Source organism: Pavona decussata, unplaced genomic scaffold (genome assembly GCF_977016875.1).
Source record: "Pavona decussata unplaced genomic scaffold, jaPavDecu1.1 SCAFFOLD_163, whole genome shotgun sequence".
NCBI classification, from domain to species: Eukaryota; Metazoa; Cnidaria; class Anthozoa; order Scleractinia; family Agariciidae; genus Pavona; species Pavona decussata.
This window is the reverse complement of record NW_028145574.1, coordinates 21,960-43,926: the sequence shown is the minus strand read 5'-3', so window position 1 is coordinate 43,926 and position 21,967 is coordinate 21,960. Positions and strand designations below refer to the sequence as shown.

At 39.1% G+C, this 21,967-nt stretch overlaps 3 protein-coding genes and 2 pseudogenes across 3 annotated transcripts; 1 reads left to right on the top strand and 4 right to left on the bottom strand.

Moving 5' to 3' along the window:
- Positions 1-2,471: 2,471 nt before the first annotated feature.
- LOC146464454 (uncharacterized) lies at positions 2,472-5,337 on the bottom strand (annotated as a pseudogene).
- A 3,522-nt stretch (positions 5,338-8,859) lies between these two features.
- LOC146464453 (uncharacterized) lies at positions 8,860-10,765 on the bottom strand. Its single transcript, XM_085129728.1, has one exon. The coding sequence runs from the start codon at positions 10,586-10,588 to the stop codon at positions 9,125-9,127; it is 1,464 nt and encodes a 487-aa protein (XP_084985854.1). The 5' UTR covers positions 10,589-10,765; the 3' UTR covers positions 8,860-9,124.
- Positions 10,766-14,551: 3,786 nt separating this feature from the next.
- Positions 14,552-16,107, top strand: LOC146464452 (uncharacterized). Its single transcript, XM_085129701.1, has 2 exons — positions 14,552-14,890; positions 15,605-16,107. The coding sequence occupies exons 1-2, from the start codon at positions 14,552-14,554 to the stop codon at positions 16,049-16,051; spliced, it is 786 nt and encodes a 261-aa protein (XP_084985827.1). The 3' UTR covers positions 16,052-16,107.
- A 64-nt stretch (positions 16,108-16,171) lies between these two features.
- LOC146464451 (uncharacterized) lies at positions 16,172-18,167 on the bottom strand. Its single transcript, XM_085129726.1, has 2 exons — positions 17,832-18,167; positions 16,172-17,647 (listed from the first exon to the last, which is right to left on the bottom strand). Exons 1-2 carry the CDS (start codon positions 18,049-18,051, stop codon positions 16,407-16,409), a joined length of 1,461 nt encoding a protein of 486 aa, XP_084985852.1. The 5' UTR covers positions 18,052-18,167; the 3' UTR covers positions 16,172-16,406.
- A 6-nt stretch (positions 18,168-18,173) lies between these two features.
- On the bottom strand, positions 18,174-20,312 carry LOC146464450 (uncharacterized; annotated as a pseudogene).
- Positions 20,313-21,967: the final 1,655 nt, after the last annotated feature.

Here is a 21,967-nt window from a genome sequence, read left to right as displayed (position 1 = left end):
GGAACTCGGAACAAAACAGTCCTTATTTATCAATTTCGGAACAATGTGTTCCATCAATAGATAGGAACTCGGAACAAAACAGTCCTAAATGACCAATTTGGGAACAATGTGTTCCATCAACAGATAGGAACTCGGAACAAAACAGTCCTTATTTATCAATTTGGGAACAATATCTTCCATTTACAGTTGGGAACTCGGAACAAAACAGTCCTTATTTATCAATTTCGGAACAATGTGTTCCATCAATAGATAGGAACTCGGAACAAAACAGTCCTAAATGACCAATTTGGGAACAATGTGTTCCATCAATAGAAAGGAACTCGGAACAAAACAGTCCTAAATGACCAATTTGGGAACAATGTGTTCAATTTACAGATAGGAACTCGGAACAAAACAGTCTTAAATGACCAATTGGGGAACAATGTGTTCCATTTACAGATAGGAACTCGGAACAAAACAGTCCTTATTTGTCAATTTGAGAACAATATGTTCCATTTACAATTGGGAACTCGGAACGAAATATTCCTCTTTTACACTAGAGTGAACGTTTTGTTCCTACCTTGTAAAACATCTGGTCCTCTTATAGTCAATAGGAACACAAAAACGAGGAACAGTCCATACTAGAGGAACGTTCCTTTTGGAATACAGGAACAGCCAACGAAACTTAAAATCAGCGAAAAAAAGAGTCAAAGACTATGGAAAAACTCCAAAAAGCGTAATTCAAGCGCTTCGGCGAAATGAAAACAATCTTTAAAATTTGGTGAAGTCTCATTCAATCGAAGGCAGCAAAACGCGCCAAAATCAAATTTAGGGAAATGTAGAAGATCGTTTCCCAAAATTTTTGTTCCCTGTGATTTTTTGAGCAAAATATCTTGGCGTAATGTTTCTAATATGTTTCTAGCAGTGTAGTTGGACAGAGGTGATGGCAACCATTAGGTTTGGAGTGCTTTTGATTTTGGTTGAGTTTGCTTGCTGATTTTAAAAGCACCAATTCCATAGATGTCGTTGCAACTCTGAGAACGAACAAAGAGGTCCGAAACAGTCCTCTCTTAGTTTAAAGTTCACTTTTTGAAAGGGAACTCTCAGAAAACTGCCAAATACGTAAAATCCGCCGTATTTAAGGAAACAAATGAGCAGGTCAACTGCAACTTCAAAGGCCAGCAAGAAAACTGTACATACAAATGTGCATACAAATGTCATTTGATACTCCTCTTTTAAACTGCAAATATCTAAGAAGAGAATATGTTAATATATTACAAAACATATAAGATACTTGCAGTTGAAAAAGGAAGTATTAAATAATGCATATATTCTAAATATCCCTGAAACCCGTAAAATCCGCCGTATTTTAAAAAAAGATATCAGCCTGTCAACTGCCACTTCAAACTGGAAGTTCTAAGACCAGCAAGAAAACTCTAGTTAGGGTGGATTTTACGGATTTTACGGAAATTGTACATACAAATAACAATTAATACTCCTTTTTTAAACTGTAAGGATCTTTGAAGAGAATATATTAATATATCATATATATTTAATATATATTAGATACTTACAGATAAAAAAGGAAGTATTAAATTATGTATATCCGTGAAATCCGTAAAATCCGCCGTATTTTAGAAAAAGATATCAGCCTGTCAACTGCCACTCAAAACTGGAAGTTCAAAAGCCAGCAAGAAAACTATATTTAGGGTGGATTTCACGGATTTTACGGAAATCGTACATTCAAATGTCATTTAATACTCCTCTTTTAAACTGTAAGCATCTAAGAAGAGAATATATTAATATATTATAAGATATATAAGATACTTGCAGTTAAAAAAGGAAGTATTTAAAAATCATGCTTATTCTAAACATCCGTGAAATCCGTAAAATCCGCCGTATTTTAGAAAAAGATATCAGCCTGTCAACTGCCACTTCAAACTGGAAGTTCAAAGACCAGCAAGAAAACTGTGGTGTTAGGGTGGATTTCACGGATTTTGCGTAATATGACTGATGCAACATGGCCTAATACCTCTCTTTTAGATGTCTCAAAATGTTCATTGGAAGGCAGTTACAGTTAGCAAAATTTATCTAACAGTTCCATGAAAAAAATTCTGCTGTAAACTAGTACATTGTCAGAGAGTGGAAGTTCTTGCTCTTCGAAGAAAACTGTAGGTAGGGCGGATTTCACGGTATTTGCGGACAAAACAACCTTCACCCAGTGATTTTAGATTCTTGGACAAATTTTCATTGCCATCTTTTTTTCAAAATGTGACAACATGATTAACAATGATCCTGACGGTACCAGATGATTGTTACCCCTTTTGTCATGAAATAGTGCAATTAACAACTTCTGCACCTAGTAATCAAGACTTTTATTTCTTGATGTGCGATGCTTAGTAAAGTCCGTAACGAATGTGAAATAAACAAGAAACTAAACTTGGGCTGCTTCAATAGAGTTCGACTGCTAATTGCTACGTGGGAAAATAATGTAAGCAATGTGTCATAGAGTCTAACGAACTACATCGACACATGTTGCTTTAATCGTTTGTTTTGCCTTATGTGATATACATCAGAACTATGAAAATGCAATATGACTTAATACTTCGCTTTTACACTGAAGATGTCTTACAATGTTCATTGGAAGACAGTTACAGTTAGAAAAGGGACTATAAATAACATTTATCTAACAGTTCTGTGAAAAATGTTCTGCTGGTAAACTAGCACATTGTCAGAGAGTGGAAGTTCTTGCTCTTCGAAGGAAACTGTAGGTAGGGCGGATTTCACGGTATTTGCGGACAAAACAACCTTCACCCAGTGATTTTAGATTCATGGACAAATTTTCATTGTAATCTTTTTTTCGAAATGTGACAACATGATCAACAACGACCTTAACGGTACCAGATGATTGTTACCCCTTTTGTCATGAAAAAGTGCAATTAACAACTTCTGCACCTAGTAATCAACTTCGCGAAAAAGACCCAAGTCTGGAGAACGAACTCAAGTCAGGGACAAGAAGCCACGCAAAACAATTCTGAGCTAATTTAGCCAGCAGCAGAAATAGAGAAACACTGAGACACAGAGAAAATGTAAAATGAATGCTCGAGTTTGTTTAACATTACCTAGAGTTTGTTTTTGGGTCAGAATTACACACACAGTTGGAACTGGAACATGTACGGCTAGGTTAGGTCGGCTTGATAAAATTATTACATTATATACATCAGTGTGTTTGTGAATGGTGATAGAAAATTGCCACTGAAAAAAAAAAACAAAAACAAAGAGAGAGAGAATTAAAATGAAGATTGCGTCGTTGACTACATTTGCAGTGTTGTTGTTGTTGTTGTTGTTTTATTCGCTCAACGGAATTTTCGAAGCAGCCCTTTTCTTAAGAGAATCGGCAGTTCTACCCTCCTGAAACCTGAAATCTAGATCTCTCAATATCGCTGTCCACTGTCCAAATCCGTGCTTAGTTATTCCTTCCTTTAGAAAATAGTCCTCTTCTGCTGTGAATTTCAAAACATGACGAATGTTCCTCTGAGAGCGCAAGATTCTTTTAGGCAGGGCGTCCTTTTTGGGGGAGGTGTTGACATTTTCCACTGGTTCAACAGAAGGCCCGGCGGTGGAAGTTGAATCGCCGAGTCTTGCGTTGACGTCCTCGTCCACTTCTGACCCCTTGGCGCCTTGTAGTTTCTGTAGGCACTCGTGACCCTTCAAAGCAACTTCTCGGGATCGTTGTTTTTGATAGTGAACTTTAGCAACGGCAGAGCTGTGTTTTTGGTCTTCCGACAAAATCCTCTGCTCTTCGCTAGTGAGCTGGTTGAGGCTCTGCGTTTCAACAATTTGGCGATAACGCGTGGGATGGATGTACTTTCCAATTGCATCAAACACCAGTTTGCTCATGATCTCGCCCAATTTACCATGCATGCTGGCCTCCATTTCTGTTGACGAGAACGAAATCACACTTGGGTTTAAGCAAAGGTCTAACGTACGAGATGTAGCCATTGAGCACTTGCATGTTTGCATCGGAAAGAATCAAAGAATCAAATCCATACTTTCCAGCAGTCTTGAACGTTTTCTGATCAATGAATCCACCCTTTTCCTTAGCTCTATCAATCATGTCCACCGTCAAATATTGATAAGTCATAGGACGTGACCCCTTCACTTTGATGAACAGATACATGGCTACGAATTTCGTGGCAAATGTCAAGTCCGAGGGGTTAACTTGAGCTGGACTCGATTTGCAGATCTTCACGGTATTTTCGTAGCGCGGCAGATGGAATTTCACGACCTCCAGCAACTCCTCCATTGTTGCCCAGTGGCCTCTTGCTTCCAGTGTTTCGATGTCTAAATCTTGTGTCCACTGCAATCGCATCATCTTTGCAACTGTCTTTCTCGCCCTTTTGAGGTACAACTCTGTTGCAGAGAACTTTTGAAAGACTGCCTCTGATGCACCGTGAAGTTTTCTGAAGTCGATCATTTCGGAAATAGCGTCTATGTAGCCTAAACGCCCACCATGGCCGAGCTTGCATTCGTCTTGTAAGTAGTCGATAAACTTGAACAACAAATTTGGAGAACATAAACTAAAGTCCACCACGTCAAAAGTCAACTCTTCCTCGTCTTCACAGCAAAATCTTAGAAACTTAAAGCATCTTGTAACTATTTGTTGCGCTGCGCGATCCTTCTTGTAACCGCCACCACTTCCAGTCAACCATTTTGTGAACAACTCGGCAATGTCACACGATAATGAAAACGAAGGAAGTATCTTTACGGCATGCTTTGTGGTTTCAGTTGTTCGATCTTGAATTGGTTTCACCATCGGAACATTTCGCGAATCTGTGATTTCTTTCGAATTGGGCTTTTCATCAAAATAAAAGAACCAACTGTGCTTGTTATAAACATGTTTTCTGCACCCTCTTTGACTTTGAAATCCATCATGGTCGCACTCTTGTATTGGGCAGTGATACAAGCTGTTGGTTTCATCTTTTTCCAAGTGAAGCCGTTTTGGTTTGGGCGACGCTCCATCGATATCCGACCAATCGACTTTATACTTCTTGCTCATTTTGCCTTTTAAGCGCATCTAGTCAACACGATCTCCTTTAAATCTGAACCATAACCGAGGAGCGGATGACGAGCAAAGGAACTGCATATATGTTTGCATTTGCCAAAGCATGCCCTTACTTGCCCGCCCTCATTACTATTGTGCAAAATTCATGACAGTGACATGCCACCAAACTCGCCCAAGCAGGTCTGAGCGCGCCTTCTTGTTTGCCTCATTCCCAAAGGCAACCTTAATTTGGGAACAAAATGGGAATGCGTAGAAAAATGGTCCAAAATCTGTTCTCAAACGACCAATTTGGGAACAATATGTTCTATTCACAGATAGGAACTCGGAACAAAACAGTCCTTATTTATCAATTTGGGAACACTGTGTTCCATCAACAGATAGGAACTCGGAACAAAACAGTCCTTATTTATCAATTTGGGAACAATGTGTTCCATGCACAGATAGGAACTCGGAACAAAACAGTCCTTATTTATCAATTTGGGAACAATGTGTTCCATGCACAGATAGGAACTCGGAACAAAACAGTCCTAATTTATCAATTTGAGAACAATATGTTCCATTTACAGTTGGGAACTCGGAACAAAACAGTCCTTATTTATCAATTTCGGAACAATGTGTTCCATCAATAGATAGGAACTCGGAACAAAACAGTTCTTATTTATCAATTTGGGAACGAAGTGTTCCATTTACAGATAGGAACTCGGAACAAAACAGTCCTAAATGACCAATTTGGGAACAATGTGTTCCATCAATAGAAAGGAACTCGGAACAAAACAGTCCTAAATGACCAATTTGGGAACAATGTGTTCCATTTACAGATAGGAACCCGGAACAAAACAGTCCTAAATGACCAATTTGGGAACAATGTGTTCCATCAATAGAAAGGAACTCGGAACAAAACAGTCCTAAATGACCAATTTGGGAACAATGTGTTCCATTTACAGATAGGAACCCGGAACAAAACAGTCCTTATTTGTCAATTTCGGAACAATGTGTTCCATGCACAGATAGGAACTCGGAACAAAACAGTCCTAATTTATCAATTTGAGAACAATATGTTCCATTTACAATTGGGAACTCGGAACGAAATATTCCTCTTTTACACTTAAGTGAACGTTTTGTTCCTACCTTGTAAAACATCTGGTCCTCTTATAGTCAATACGAACACAAAAACGAGGAACAGTCCATACTAGAGGAACGTTCCTTTTGGAATATAGGAACAGCCAACGAAACTTAAAATCAGCGAAAAAAAGAGTCAAAGACTATAGAAAAAATCCAAAAAGCGTAAGTCAAGCGCTTCGGCGAAATGAAAACGGTCTTTAAAATTTGGTGAAGTCTCATTCAATCGAAGGCAGCAAAATGCGCCAGGATCAAATTTTGGGAAATGTAGAAGAGAGAGAGAGAGAGATCGTTTCCCAAAATTTCTGTTCCCTGTGATTTTTTGAGCAAAATATCTTGGCGTAATGTTTCTAATCTGTTTCTAGCAGTGTAGTTGGACAGAGGTGATGGCAACCATTAGGTTTGGAGTGCTTTTGATTTTCGTTGAGTTTGCTTGCTGATTTTAAAAGCACCAATTCCATAGATGTCCTTGCAACTCTGAGAACGAACAAAGAGGTCCGAAACAGTCCTCTTTTAGTTTAAAGTTCACTTTTTGAAAGGGAACTCTCAGAAAACTGCCAAATACGTAAAATCCGCCGTATTTAAGGAAACAAATGAGCAGGTCAACTGCAACTTCAAAGGCCAGCGAGAAAACTGTACATACAAATGTGCATACAGATGTCATTTAATACTCCTCTTTTAAACTGCAAATATCTAAGAAGAGAATATGTTAATATATTACAATACATATAAGATACTTGCAGTTGAAAAAGGAAGTATTAAATAATGCATATATTTTAAATATCCCTGAAACCCGTAAAATCCGCCGTATTTCAAAAAAAGATATCAGCCTGTCAACTGCCACTTCAAACTGGAAGTTCTAAGACCAGCAAGAAAACTCTAGTTAGGGTGGATTTTACGGATTTTACGGAAATTGTACATACAAATAACAATTAATACTCCTTTTTTAAACTGTAAGGATCTTTGAAGAGAATATATTAATATATCATATATATTTAATATATATTAGATACTTACAGATAAAAAAGGAAGTATTAAATTATGTGTATTCCAAATATCCGTGAAATCCGTTAAATCCGCCGTATTTTAGAAAAAGATATCAGCCTGTCAACTGCCACTCAAAACTGGAAGTTCAAAGGTCAGCAAGAAAACTATATTTAAGGTGGATTTCACGGATTTTACGGAAATCGTACATTCAAATGTCATTTAATACTCCTCTTTTAAACTGTAAGTATCTAAGAAGAGAATATATTAATATATTATAAGATATATAAGATCCTTGCAGTCAAAAAAGGAAGTATTAAATCATGCTTATTCTAAACATCCGTGAAATCCGTAAAATCCGCCGTATTTTAGAAAAAGATATCAGCCTGTCAACTGCCACTTCAAAACTGGAAGTTCAAAGACCAGCAAGAAAACTGTGGTGTTAGGGTGGATTTCACGGATTTTGCGTAATATGACTGATGCAACATGGCCTAATACCTCTCTTTTAGATGTCTCAAAATGTTCAAGAAACTAAACTTGGGCTGCTTCAATAGAGTTCGACTGCTAATTGCTACGTATTATCATGGGAAAATAATGTAAGCAGTGTGTCATAGAGTCTAACGAACTGCATCGACACATGTTGCTTTAATCGTTTGTTTTGCCTTATGTGATCTACATCAGAACTATAAAAATGCAATATGACTTAATACTTCGCTTTTACACTGCAGATGTCTTACAATGTTCATTGGAAGACAGTTACAGTTAGAAAAGGGACTATAAATAACATTTATCTAACAGTTCTGTGAAAAATGTTCTGCTGGTAAACTAGCACATTGTCAGAGAGTGGAAGTTCTTGCTCTTCGAAGGAAACTGTAGGTAGGGCGGATTTCACGGTATTTGCGGACAAAACAACCTTCACCCAGTGATTTTAGATTCATGGACAAATTTTCATTGTCATCTTTTTTTCGAAATGTGACAAGATGATCAACAACGACCTTAACGGTACCAGATGATTGTTACCCCTTTTGTCATGAAAAAGTGCAATTAACAACTTCTACACCTAGTAATCAACTTCGGGAAAAAGACCCAAGTCTGGAGAACGAACTCAAGTCAGGGACAAGAAGCCACGCAAAACAATTCTGAGCTACCGTATTTACTCAAATAAGCGCCGCGGCGCTTATTTAATTTTTCGTTTCTCCTGTGCGGCGCTTATTCGAGGGCGGCGCTTACTTGAGGGCGGCGCTTATTAAAAGGTTCATACCACAAAGCCAAAACATTTTGATTGTACAAGCAAACGCTGACAATCTCCTTACTGCAACAGTTACAGGGAAGAGAAAGAGGGAGGTTGGGCTTGTCGTACAGGTGAAGTTTACAGCCTTCACGCAAGAACTGAAGAACGCGAACATTTTGAAGAGAGAACTGAATGAGAGAGCATTAAGATATACTCACTTCGAACTGAAAAACATCACTATTGATGAAAATAAATTCCCATTGCTGGCTTGAACCACATTGCAGCGATCACAGTGTATTTTTATCATCTTATGGAAATACTCAAATATGCGCCGCACCGGAGCTGCGGCGCTTATTCGAGGGCGGCGCTTATTAACCATTCCGCTCCATGTGCGGCGCTTAATCGAGGGAGGCGCTTATTCGGGGGCGGCGCTTATTCGAGTAAATACGGTATTTTAGCCAGCAGCAGAAATAGAGAAACACTGAGACACAGAGAAAATGTAAAATGAATGCTCGAGTTTGTTCAACATTACCTAGAGTTTGTTTTTGGGTAATTACACACACAGTTGGAACTGGAACATGTACGGCTAGGTTAGGTCGGCTTGATAAAATTATTACATTATATACATCAGTGTGTTTGTGAATGGTGATAGAAAATGGCCACTGGAAAAAAAAAGAGAGAGAGAGAATTAAAATGAAGATTGCGTCGTTGACTGCATTTGCAGTGTTGTTGTTGTTGTTGTTGTTTTATTCCCTCAACGGCATTTTCGAGGCAGCCCTTTTCTTAAGAGAATCGGCAGTTCTACCCTCCTGAAACCTGAAATCTAGATCTCTCAATATCGCTGTCCACTGTCCAAATCCGTGCTTAGTTATTCCTTCCTTTAGAAAATAGTCCTCTTCTGCTGTGAATTTCAAAACATGACGAATGTTCCTCTGAGAGCGCAAGATTTTTTTAGGCAGGGCGTCCTTTTTGGGGGAGGTGTTGACATTTTCCACTGGTTCAACAGAAGGCCCGGCGGTGGAAGTTGAATCGCCGAGTCTTGCGTTGACGTCCTCGTCCACTTCTGACCCCTTGGCGCCTTGTAGTTTCTGCATGCACTCGTGACCCTTCAAAGCAACTTCTCGGGATCGTTGTTTTTGATAGTGAACTTTAGCAACGGCAGAGCTGTGTTTTTGGTCTTCCGACAAAATCCTCTGCTCTTCGCTAGTGAGCTGGTTGAGGCTCTGCGTTTCAACAATTTGGCGATAACGTGTGGGATGGATGTACTTTCCAATTGCATCAAACACCAGTTTGCTCATGATCTCGCCCAATTTACCATGCTGGCCTCCATTTCTGTTGACGAGAACGAAATCACACTTGGGTTTAAGCAAAGGTCTAACGTACGAGATGTAGCCATTGAGCACTTGCATGTTTGCGTCGGAAAGAATCAAAGAATCAAATCCATACTTTCCAGCAGTCTTGAACGTTTTCTGATCAATGAATCCACCCTTTTCCTTAGCTGTGTCAATCATGTCCACCGTCAAATATTGATAAGTCATAGGACGTGACCCCTTCACTTTGATGAACAGATACATGGCCACGAATTTCGTGGCAAATGTCAAGTCCGAGGGGTTGACTTGAGCTGGACTCGATTTGCAAATCTTCACGGTATTTTCGTAGCGCGGCAGATGGAATTTCACGACCTCCAGCAACTCCTCCATTGTTGCCCAGTGGCCTCTTGCTTCCAGTGTTTCAATGTCTAAATCGTGTGTCCACTGCAATCGCATCATCTTTGCAACTGTCTTTCGCGCTCTTTTGAGGTACAACTCTGTTGCAGAGAACTTTTGAAAGACTGCCTCTGATGCGCCATGAAGTTTTCTGAAGTCGATCATTTCAGAAATAGCGTCTATGTAGCCTAAACGCCCACCATGGCCGAGCTTGCATTCGTCTTGTAAGAAGTCGATAAACTTGAACAACAAATTTGGAGAACATAAACTAAAGTCCACCACGTCAAAAGTCAACTCTTCCTCGTCTTCACAGCAAAATCTTAGAAACTTAAAGCATCTTGTAACTATTTGTTGCGCTGCGCGATCCTTCTTGTAACCGCCACCACTTCCAGTCAACCATTTCGTGAACAACTCGGCAATGTCACACGATAATGAAAACGAAGGAAGTAACTTTACGGCATGCTTTGTGGTTTCAGTACTTTGATCTTGAATTGGTTTCACCATCGGAACATTTCGCGAATCTGTGATTTCTTTCGAATTGGGCTTTTCATCAAAATAAAAGAACCAACTGTGCTTGTTATAAACATGTTTTCTGCACCCTCTTTGACTTTGAAATCCATCATGGTCGCACTCTTGTATTGGGCAGTGATACAAGCTGTCAGTTTCATCTTTTTCCAAGTGAAGCCGTTTAGGTTTGGGCGACGCTCCATCGATATCCGACCAATCGGCTTTATACTTCTTGCTCATTTTGCCTTTTAAGCACATCTAGTCAACACGATCTTCTTTAAATCTGAACCATAACCGAGGAGCCCATGACGAGCAAAGGAACTGCATATATGTTTGTATTTGCCAAAGCATGCCCTAACTTGCCCGCCCTCATTACTATTGTGCAAAATTCATGACAGTGACATGCCACCAAACTCGCCCAAGCAGGTCTGAGCGCGCCTTCTTGTTTGCCTCATTCCCAAAGGCCACCTTAATTTGGGAACAAAATGGGAATGCGTAGAAAAATGGTCCAAAATCTGTTCTCAAACGACCAATTTGGGAACAATTTGTTCTATTCACAGAGAGGAACTCGGAACAAAACAGTCCTAAATGACCAATTTGGGAACAATGTGTTCCATCAACAGATAGGAACTCGGAACAAAACAGTCCTTATTTATCAATTTGGGAACAATATCTTCCATTTACAGTTGGGAACTCGGAACAAAACAGTCCTTATTTATCAATTTCGGAACAATGTGTTCCATCAATAGATAGGAACTCGGAACAAAACAGTCCTAAATGACCAATTTGGGAACAATGTGTTCCATCAACAGATAGGAACTCGGAACAAAACAGTCCTTATTTATCAATTTGGGAACAATATCTTCCATTTACAGTTGGGAACTCGGAACAAAACAGTCCTTATTTATCAATTTCGGAACAATGTGTTCCATCAATAGATAGGAACTCGGAACAAAACAGTCCTAAATGACCAATTTGGGAACAATGTGTTCCATCAATAGAAAGGAACTCGGAACAAAACAGTCCTAAATGACCAATTTGGGAACAATGTGTTCAATTTACAGATAGGAACTCGGAACAAAACAGTCTTAAATGACCAATTGGGGAACAATGTGTTCCATTTACAGATAGGAACTCGGAACAAAACAGTCCTTATTTGTCAATTTGAGAACAATATGTTCCATTTACAATTGGGAACTCGGAACGAAATATTCCTCTTTTACACTAGAGTGAACGTTTTGTTCCTACCTTGTAAAACATCTGGTCCTCTTATAGTCAATAGGAACACAAAAACGAGGAACAGTCCATACTAGAGGAACGTTCCTTTTGGAATACAGGAACAGCCAACGAAACTTAAAATCAGCGAAAAAAAGAGTCAAAGACTATGGAAAAACTCCAAAAAGCGTAATTCAAGCGCTTCGGCGAAATGAAAACAATCTTTAAAATTTGGTGAAGTCTCATTCAATCGAAGGCAGCAAAACGCGCCAAAATCAAATTTAGGGAAATGTAGAAGATCGTTTCCCAAAATTTTTGTTCCCTGTGATTTTTTGAGCAAAATATCTTGGCGTAATGTTTCTAATATGTTTCTAGCAGTGTAGTTGGACAGAGGTGATGGCAACCATTAGGTTTGGAGTGCTTTTGATTTTGGTTGAGTTTGCTTGCTGATTTTAAAAGCACCAATTCCATAGATGTCGTTGCAACTCTGAGAACGAACAAAGAGGTCCGAAACAGTCCTCTCTTAGTTTAAAGTTCACTTTTTGAAAGGGAACTCTCAGAAAACTGCCAAATACGTAAAATCCGCCGTATTTAAGGAAACAAATGAGCAGGTCAACTGCAACTTCAAAGGCCAGCAAGAAAACTGTACATACAAATGTGCATACAAATGTCATTTGATACTCCTCTTTTAAACTGCAAATATCTAAGAAGAGAATATGTTAATATATTACAAAACATATAAGATACTTGCAGTTGAAAAAGGAAGTATTAAATAATGCATATATTCTAAATATCCCTGAAACCCGTAAAATCCGCCGTATTTTAAAAAAAGATATCAGCCTGTCAACTGCCACTTCAAACTGGAAGTTCTAAGACCAGCAAGAAAACTCTAGTTAGGGTGGATTTTACGGATTTTACGGAAATTGTACATACAAATAACAATTAATACTCCTTTTTTAAACTGTAAGGATCTTTGAAGAGAATATATTAATATATCATATATATTTAATATATATTAGATACTTACAGATAAAAAAGGAAGTATTAAATTATGTATATCCGTGAAATCCGTAAAATCCGCCGTATTTTAGAAAAAGATATCAGCCTGTCAACTGCCACTCAAAACTGGAAGTTCAAAAGCCAGCAAGAAAACTATATTTAGGGTGGATTTCACGGATTTTACGGAAATCGTACATTCAAATGTCATTTAATACTCCTCTTTTAAACTGTAAGCATCTAAGAAGAGAATATATTAATATATTATAAGATATATAAGATACTTGCAGTTAAAAAAGGAAGTATTTAAAAATCATGCTTATTCTAAACATCCGTGAAATCCGTAAAATCCGCCGTATTTTAGAAAAAGATATCAGCCTGTCAACTGCCACTTCAAACTGGAAGTTCAAAGACCAGCAAGAAAACTGTGGTGTTAGGGTGGATTTCACGGATTTTGCGTAATATGACTGATGCAACATGGCCTAATACCTCTCTTTTAGATGTCTCAAAATGTTCATTGGAAGGCAGTTACAGTTAGCAAAATTTATCTAACAGTTCCATGAAAAAAATTCTGCTGTAAACTAGTACATTGTCAGAGAGTGGAAGTTCTTGCTCTTCGAAGAAAACTGTAGGTAGGGCGGATTTCACGGTATTTGCGGACAAAACAACCTTCACCCAGTGATTTTAGATTCTTGGACAAATTTTCATTGCCATCTTTTTTTCAAAATGTGACAACATGATTAACAATGATCCTGACGGTACCAGATGATTGTTACCCCTTTTGTCATGAAATAGTGCAATTAACAACTTCTGCACCTAGTAATCAAGACTTTTATTTCTTGATGTGCGATGCTTAGTAAAGTCCGTAACGAATGTGAAATAAACAAGAAACTAAACTTGGGCTGCTTCAATAGAGTTCGACTGCTAATTGCTACGTGGGAAAATAATGTAAGCAATGTGTCATAGAGTCTAACGAACTACATCGACACATGTTGCTTTAATCGTTTGTTTTGCCTTATGTGATATACATCAGAACTATGAAAATGCAATATGACTTAATACTTCGCTTTTACACTGAAGATGTCTTACAATGTTCATTGGAAGACAGTTACAGTTAGAAAAGGGACTATAAATAACATTTATCTAACAGTTCTGTGAAAAATGTTCTGCTGGTAAACTAGCACATTGTCAGAGAGTGGAAGTTCTTGCTCTTCGAAGGAAACTGTAGGTAGGGCGGATTTCACGGTATTTGCGGACAAAACAACCTTCACCCAGTGATTTTAGATTCATGGACAAATTTTCATTGTAATCTTTTTTTCGAAATGTGACAACATGATCAACAACGACCTTAACGGTACCAGATGATTGTTACCCCTTTTGTCATGAAAAAGTGCAATTAACAACTTCTGCACCTAGTAATCAACTTCGCGAAAAAGACCCAAGTCTGGAGAACGAACTCAAGTCAGGGACAAGAAGCCACGCAAAACAATTCTGAGCTAATTTAGCCAGCAGCAGAAATAGAGAAACACTGAGACACAGAGAAAATGTAAAATGAATGCTCGAGTTTGTTTAACATTACCTAGAGTTTGTTTTTGGGTCAGAATTACACACACAGTTGGAACTGGAACATGTACGGCTAGGTTAGGTCGGCTTGATAAAATTATTACATTATATAGACCCATTTCAGATGTGACGTAATGTCACGTCACTTTGCGAACTGGAGGACAAGCTTTCGCGTTTGTTTACGAAATGGCGGTGAAAGAGACGAAAAAACGAGGGCTCTTACCTGGCTATTTCGAAGGCATACAGCTAAAGGAAACGAAAGACCGATACTTAGCGAAATTAGTAGATATAGATGGACAAGATCCCTATGAAATTCCGCGAAACGAATGGATAGATGATGTGGATTCTTGGCCAGATGTAACGTACATCCACGTCGGAATGTATCTGTTATTTTCGTCGAGTCCATACACTCAAGATCAACTAATGAACTACAAGAGTTTAGATTGCTACCAAAATTTTGCGAATGGATGGGTTCGGGAAGTATTTAGCAAGACCTTTGGCGAAAATCGCCTCGTAATCGCAAAGGTAAGGTTGAGGAGGCGATTGCAGTTTTACTTGTTCGGCTTGTTCATGTCTGTGGCTCGCATTTCAAATGTTCTTCAGCATACACACTTTTTTTTTAAAACATAACCAAGGTGGCACACCTCTGTCTGGCAAACTGAGTGGGTCTGACTCATTTAATTTGACCCTTAATATTTTTGTTGCTTTGTTCAACAATTTAAGCACTCATGTTAGTCTCACTATTTTTAGTGCCCATTTTGTCACAAGAATGATGATATTTCCACCTCCACCAAGGACAAAAATTTCTGCTTGGAAGAAACAGCTACAGGAGTGCATCAACTCAAACGCAATCATCAGTACTATTACCAGGTAATACGACAGTTAAAATTCTTCAAAATGAAACCTTGGTAACCAAAACACCACATTTTCTCAGATGTGTGGATTAGTGAGACTGTTCTGATGTTGGCTGTTTATTGTTACATCAGTTTATAGATAATAATAGAAATAATAATAATAATAATAATAATAATAATAATAATAATATTTAAAATTTATATTATGCATTTTCTATAAAAATTTATCTCATGTCTTAATTCTGGATACTATCTTGTATTAAGAGTCCCAACACTTTCATGTACGATAATAATTATATTCATGTTTAACCATGTAGGGTTCCATTAAACGTTTAAGTTAATAATATTATTATTCTCAACTTTTGATTCTTGTTTGTTTTAATAGGTCCAGTTACAGTTGATGTGTGCAGATCTGAAGTACATTGATTTTGTTGTTTGGACAGAGAAGGGCCTGTTTATTGAGAGAATTTTCCCAGACGTTGACTTTTGGGAACAAAATGTTCATAAAGCAAAAGAGTTTTTTGTGAGAGGAATTTTACCTGAGCTCATTGGCAGATGGTATTCAAGACCTGCCACATCTGCAACACAGGGGACGTCAGATAGTTCTTCTTTGGAAGGAAGCAGTAGTGATGGGCTGCATGTTCAAATTTGTTATTGTAGAGGAGGAGAGCATGGACAAATGGTTGGATGTGATAATGAACATTGCCCATATCAGTGGTTTCACCTTGAATGCCTCAAGTTGAAAGCCTTCCCAAAATCAAAGACTTGGTACTGTCCTGAATGCCAAAAGCGTCGCAGAGGCAAATCTATCCGAATTCAACGGACTGATTAGAATTCCAGACCTCCTAAAGGGGCATATTTGTAAAAATGAACCCACATTTACAAAGCTTAAGGTTTTTAAAGTTGGAAATGCATATACTACAATGCATTTGTTCTAATTTTCATCTTCTGATCAAATTTTGCTCTCCTGGTTGACAGTAAAATTAGTACTAAACTATTAACTCTCAATCCAGATATAGGTACCAACAAGAATTTTATTACATTTTTAATACTTGTAAAAAAGAAAACTTTTACAGTCATGAATTTTTTAACTTAGTTTTCAAGCACAATTTGACAAACTATTTAATTGTACTATTTTACAATAATAATTTGTTACTATTGTAAAGATTTCTCAGAATTAAAACTGTCTATTCAAATGGCACAACTGAGTCACACAGATTAACAAGTGCGCAACAGCTTGTCACAATCTTATCTAGGGTAGTTACATCCCCATTTCTAACAGTTACAAAGTCAATAGGTTGAGTTGCACTTAGAATACTGTACTTTTTTCTGATATTCCCAATAACCCTCTCCACATGAATCCTAACATTAGCAATTCTGCGAGTTTGCTCCACTTCGATACCACTTAGCTGTTTTTTGCCCTTGGTGAATGCAGGGATCTTGATAGTTGAGCAAAATAGTCCCACTGATTCTTGAATGTCAAAACCCCTGTCTGCCAGAATGACATCTCCTGGGGTAAGGTTATCAAGAAGCCCACTATTCTCTGTGAGGTGCTTGTCACTGACTCTCCCTCCCCATCCTTCAGAAATGAAACTTACAGTACCTTGAGGGGTGATTCCTATAAGATACTTGACAGTATTGTGATGTTTATATGAAGAAAATGTTTGGGCCCTTGCAAGGGGATTCAAAGGGCGGTCCAGGAAAATTTCAAAACAGTCAATAATAACAACACAGTTTGGACAATGTTTACGAAAGTCCATTGGAAGGGTTTTGCGAAGAGCATCCCTATCAGGCCAGATGATCAAAGGTTTGAGCCTGATATAAAGAGCATCAACCACCTGAAGAAATGTACGGGATACAGTCGCCTCACTGATACCCCCAAACCTGTACCCTAAGTCCCTCCCTGACAAATTCAACCTCATGCGAATTAAAGCCAACAACAATTTCTGAAAAGGACTTAAAATCCCTTTGGATGATTTGAATTCCAGAGTTGAATTATTTACAAAATTAAATATACACAGCAACAGTGACCAATTTGGAAGGCCAGTGTAAAACAAAACCTTGTCATTGTCCTCTCTAAATGAATCTTCATTCAGTGAGTTTAACTTTAACTGTTCCTTGAGGAATGAATTTTCCTTCTCCAATCCAGCTATGTACTCATTTGTAACTTCCGTTTGGCAGTCTTTGCTCCTGGACTCCTCAACATCAGATGGGCATGAAGCATTTAAATGCGATTTCTCTTCAGTGGACTGATTGAACAGTTCCAGTAGGGCACTAGCACAGTCACTCCTTCTTCGCTTTTCAACCCTTTCCTTCGATCGTTCATGTCTTTTCTGGCTTGATGCTGACACTCCATGGTAATTATACCCAAGCTTCTGACTGGGTGCCCAATCTGGGCTGGTTGTTTCGTAAATCGAAGAAGGTTTACCTACGAAAATGAGATAACGAAAAACTTCTGTCAGGACAAAACCAGAACGAAGCCAAACGTGTATGAAGGGAACACGTGCACGTGTTCAGTATCAATAACTTGTCCCTATGTTTTACGAAAGCAACAAGAAAGCGATCATTATACTTCGAGACCGTAATACTAAAGCATGCAGTGCGCTACTTACCTGATATGAAATGGTCACCACAAACTCTTACAAATTCGCCAGGATCAGCGGCAAGATCTTCCCTTCGAATCCTCGCGAGCCAAGTCGCTCGACGTTCGACGCTCAAAGCTTGTTTTTTTACATTCGATCTTTGCACGATCGCGGGAAGACGGTAATAGCCTTTGTTCTTTTCTCTGTTCGCACGATTGGAGCAGCCAAAAACCGCACAGAAGTTCACCATAACGCAAATAAATCAACAATATTTTCCACTCGCTTTTCAGACACACGTGCGATTTGTTTACAAGCTTGTCCTCCAGTTCGCAAAGGCACGTGACGTGACGTCACATCTGAAATGGGTCTATACATCAGTGTGTTTGTGAATGGTGATAGAAAATTGCCACTGAAAAAAAAAAACAAAAACAAAGAGAGAGAGAATTAAAATGAAGATTGCGTCGTTGACTACATTTGCAGTGTTGTTGTTGTTGTTGTTGTTTTATTCGCTCAACGGAATTTTCGAAGCAGCCCTTTTCTTAAGAGAATCGGCAGTTCTACCCTCCTGAAACCTGAAATCTAGATCTCTCAATATCGCTGTCCACTGTCCAAATCCGTGCTTAGTTATTCCTTCCTTTAGAAAATAGTCCTCTTCTGCTGTGAATTTCAAAACATGACGAATGTTCCTCTGAGAGCGCAAGATTCTTTTAGGCAGGGCGTCCTTTTTGGGGGAGGTGTTGACATTTTCCACTGGTTCAACAGAAGGCCCGGCGGTGGAAGTTGAATCGCCGAGTCTTGCGTTGACGTCCTCGTCCACTTCTGACCCCTTGGCGCCTTGTAGTTTCTGTAGGCACTCGTGACCCTTCAAAGCAACTTCTCGGGATCGTTGTTTTTGATAGTGAACTTTAGCAACGGCAGAGCTGTGTTTTTGGTCTTCCGACAAAATCCTCTGCTCTTCGCTAGTGAGCTGGTTGAGGCTCTGCGTTTCAACAATTTGGCGATAACGCGTGGGATGGATGTACTTTCCAATTGCATCAAACACCAGTTTGCTCATGATCTCGCCCAATTTACCATGCATGCTGGCCTCCATTTCTGTTGACGAGAACGAAATCACACCTGGGTTTAAGCAAAGGTCTAACGTACGAGATGTAGCCATTGAGCACTTGCATGTTTGCATCGGAAAGAATCAAAGAATCAAATCCATACTTTCCAGCAGTCTTGAACGTTTTCTGATCAATGAATCCACCCTTTTCCTTAGCTCTATCAATCATGTCCACCGTCAAATATTGATAAGTCATAGGACGTGACCCCTTCACTTTGATGAACAGATACATGGCTACGAATTTCGTGGCAAATGTCAAGTCCGAGGGGTTAACTTGAGCTGGACTCGATTTGCAGATCTTCACGGTATTTTCGTAGCGCGGCAGATGGAATTTCACGACCTCCAGCAACTCCTCCATTGTTGCCCAGTGGCCTCTTGCTTCCAGTGTTTCGATGTCTAAATCTTGTGTCCACTGCAATCGCATCATCTTTGCAACTGTCTTTCTCGCCCTTTTGAGGTACAACTCTGTTGCAGAGAACTTTTGAAAGACTGCCTCTGATGCACCGTGAAGTTTTCTGAAGTCGATCATTTCGGAAATAGCGTCTATGTAGCCTAAACGCCCACCATGGCCGAGCTTGCATTCGTCTTGTAAGTAGTCGATAAACTTGAACAACAAATTTGGAGAACATAAACTAAAGTCCACCACGTCAAAAGTCAACTCTTCCTCGTCTTCACAGCAAAATCTTAGAAACTTAAAGCATCTTGTAACTATTTGTTGCGCTGCGCGATCCTTCTTGTAACCGCCACCACTTCCAGTCAACCATTTTGTGAACAACTCGGCAATGTCACACGATAATGAAAACGAAGGAAGTATCTTTACGGCATGCTTTGTGGTTTCAGTTGTTCGATCTTGAATTGGTTTCACCATCGGAACATTTCGCGAATCTGTGATTTCTTTCGAATTGGGCTTTTCATCAAAATAAAAGAACCAACTGTGCTTGTTATAAACATGTTTTCTGCACCCTCTTTGACTTTGAAATCCATCATGGTCGCACTCTTGTATTGGGCAGTGATACAAGCTGTTGGTTTCATCTTTTTCCAAGTGAAGCCGTTTTGGTTTGGGCGACGCTCCATCGATATCCGACCAATCGACTTTATACTTCTTGCTCATTTTGCCTTTTAAGCGCATCTAGTCAACACGATCTCCTTTAAATCTGAACCATAACCGAGGAGCGGATGACGAGCAAAGGAACTGCATATATGTTTGCATTTGCCAAAGCATGCCCTTACTTGCCCGCCCTCATTACTATTGTGCAAAATTCATGACAGTGACATGCCACCAAACTCGCCCAAGCAGGTCTGAGCGCGCCTTCTTGTTTGCCTCATTCCCAAAGGCAACCTTAATTTGGGAACAAAATGGGAATGCGTAGAAAAATGGTCCAAAATCTGTTCTCAAACGACCAATTTGGGAACAATATGTTCTATTCACAGATAGGAACTCGGAACAAAACAGTCCTTAATGACCAATTTGGGAACACTGTGTTCCATCAACAGATAGGAACTCGGAACAAAACAGTCCTTATTTATCAATTTGGGAACAATGTGTTCCATGCACAGATAGGAACTCGGAACAAAACAGTCCTTATTTATCAATTTGAGAACAATATGTTCCATTTACAGTTGGGAACTCGGAACAAAACAGTCCTTATTTATCAATTTCGGAACAATGTGTTCCATCAATAGATAGGAACTCGGAACAAAACAGTTCTTATTTATCAATTTGGGAACGAAGTGTTCCATTTACAGATAGGAACTCGGAACAAAACAGTCCTAAATGACCAATTTGGGAACAATGTGTTCCATCAATAGAAAGGAACTCGGAACAAAACAGTCCTAAATGACCAATTTGGGAACAATGTGTTCCATTTACAGATAGGAACCCGGAACAAAACAGTCCTAAATGACCAATTTGGGAACAATGTGTTCCATCAATAGAAAGGAACTCGGAACAAAACAGTCCTAAATGACCAATTTGGGAACAATGTGTTCCATTTACAGATAGGAACCCGGAACAAAACAGTCCTTATTTGTCAATTTCGGAACAATGTGTTCCATGCACAGATAGGAACTCGGAACAAAACAGTCCTAATTTATCAATTTGAGAACAATATGTTCCATTTACAATTGGGAACTCGGAACGAAATATTCCTCTTTTACACTTAAGTGAACGTTTTGTTCCTACCTTGTAAAACATCTGGTCCTCTTATAGTCAATACGAACACAAAAACGAGGAACAGTCCATACTAGAGGAACGTTCCTTTTGGAATATAGGAACAGCCAACGAAACTTAAAATCAGCGAAAAAAAGAGTCAAAGACTATAGAAAAAATCCAAAAAGCGTAAGTCAAGCGCTTCGGCGAAATGAAAACGGTCTTTAAAATTTGGTGAAGTCTCATTCAATCGAAGGCAGCAAAATGCGCCAGGATCAAATTTTGGGAAATGTAGAAGAGAGAGAGAGAGAGAGAGAGAGAGAGAGAGAGAGAGAGAGAGAGAGAGAGAGAGAGAGAGAGAGAGAGAGAGAGAGAGAGAGAGAGAGAGAGAGAGACCGAGAACTTTACTCGTGGCCTAAAGTCTTATCGCTCGGCCCATCGCGACCAAAAAAATAAAAAAGAATTTGATAACGCGACCGAAAACTTACCTCGTGCCGCCTTACGGCCCGAGTAACAAGAAAGCCTTAAAGGTTTGATAAGCGGCCTTTTTGCCCCATTATATGCCTCGCAGATTTTTTAAACCTTTTCTCGGCGCGATTGAGCTAATTGAAAAATTTAAATGAGAAAGATAGCGTGATGTTGTTCTGTCGTACTTCCGTTACACTGCTTGACGTGATACCGGAAATTGTCTCTCTTCGCGTTTCGCACGTAGTAGCGGGAGCGAATGAGAGGCCGCTGTATTCGCAGGATATAGAATACCTTGTGCTTCATACCGGGATGCTTTAATTCTCGGGCTTTAATCCTTACGTTTTCACCTTTGAATTGGAGACAAAACCATTTGCACGTTGATTATGTTTCAATACGAACCGAGAGTCATATAAATATCTGTATGACACCGAGCATTGATGACGCTAA

Bases quoted from the DNA above. Each gene is read 5' to 3' on its own strand.
- LOC146464453 (XM_085129728.1), bottom strand. From the start codon at position 10,588: ATGGTGAAACCAATTCAAGATCAAAGTACTGAAACCACAAAGCATGCC.
- LOC146464452 (XM_085129701.1), top strand. From the start codon at position 14,552: ATGGCGGTGAAAGAGACGAAAAAACGAGGGCTCTTACCTGGCTATTTC. The intron at 14,891-15,604 runs GTAAGGTTGAGG...TTGTTTTAATAG, and splicing joins ATCGCCTCGTAATCGCAAAG to GTCCAGTTACAGTTGATGTG.
- LOC146464451 (XM_085129726.1), bottom strand. From the start codon at position 18,051: ATGGTGAACTTCTGTGCGGTTTTTGGCTGCTCCAATCGTGCGAACAGA. The intron at 17,648-17,831 runs GTAAGTAGCGCA...TCATTTTCGTAG, and splicing joins TGGTGACCATTTCATATCAG to GTAAACCTTCTTCGATTTAC.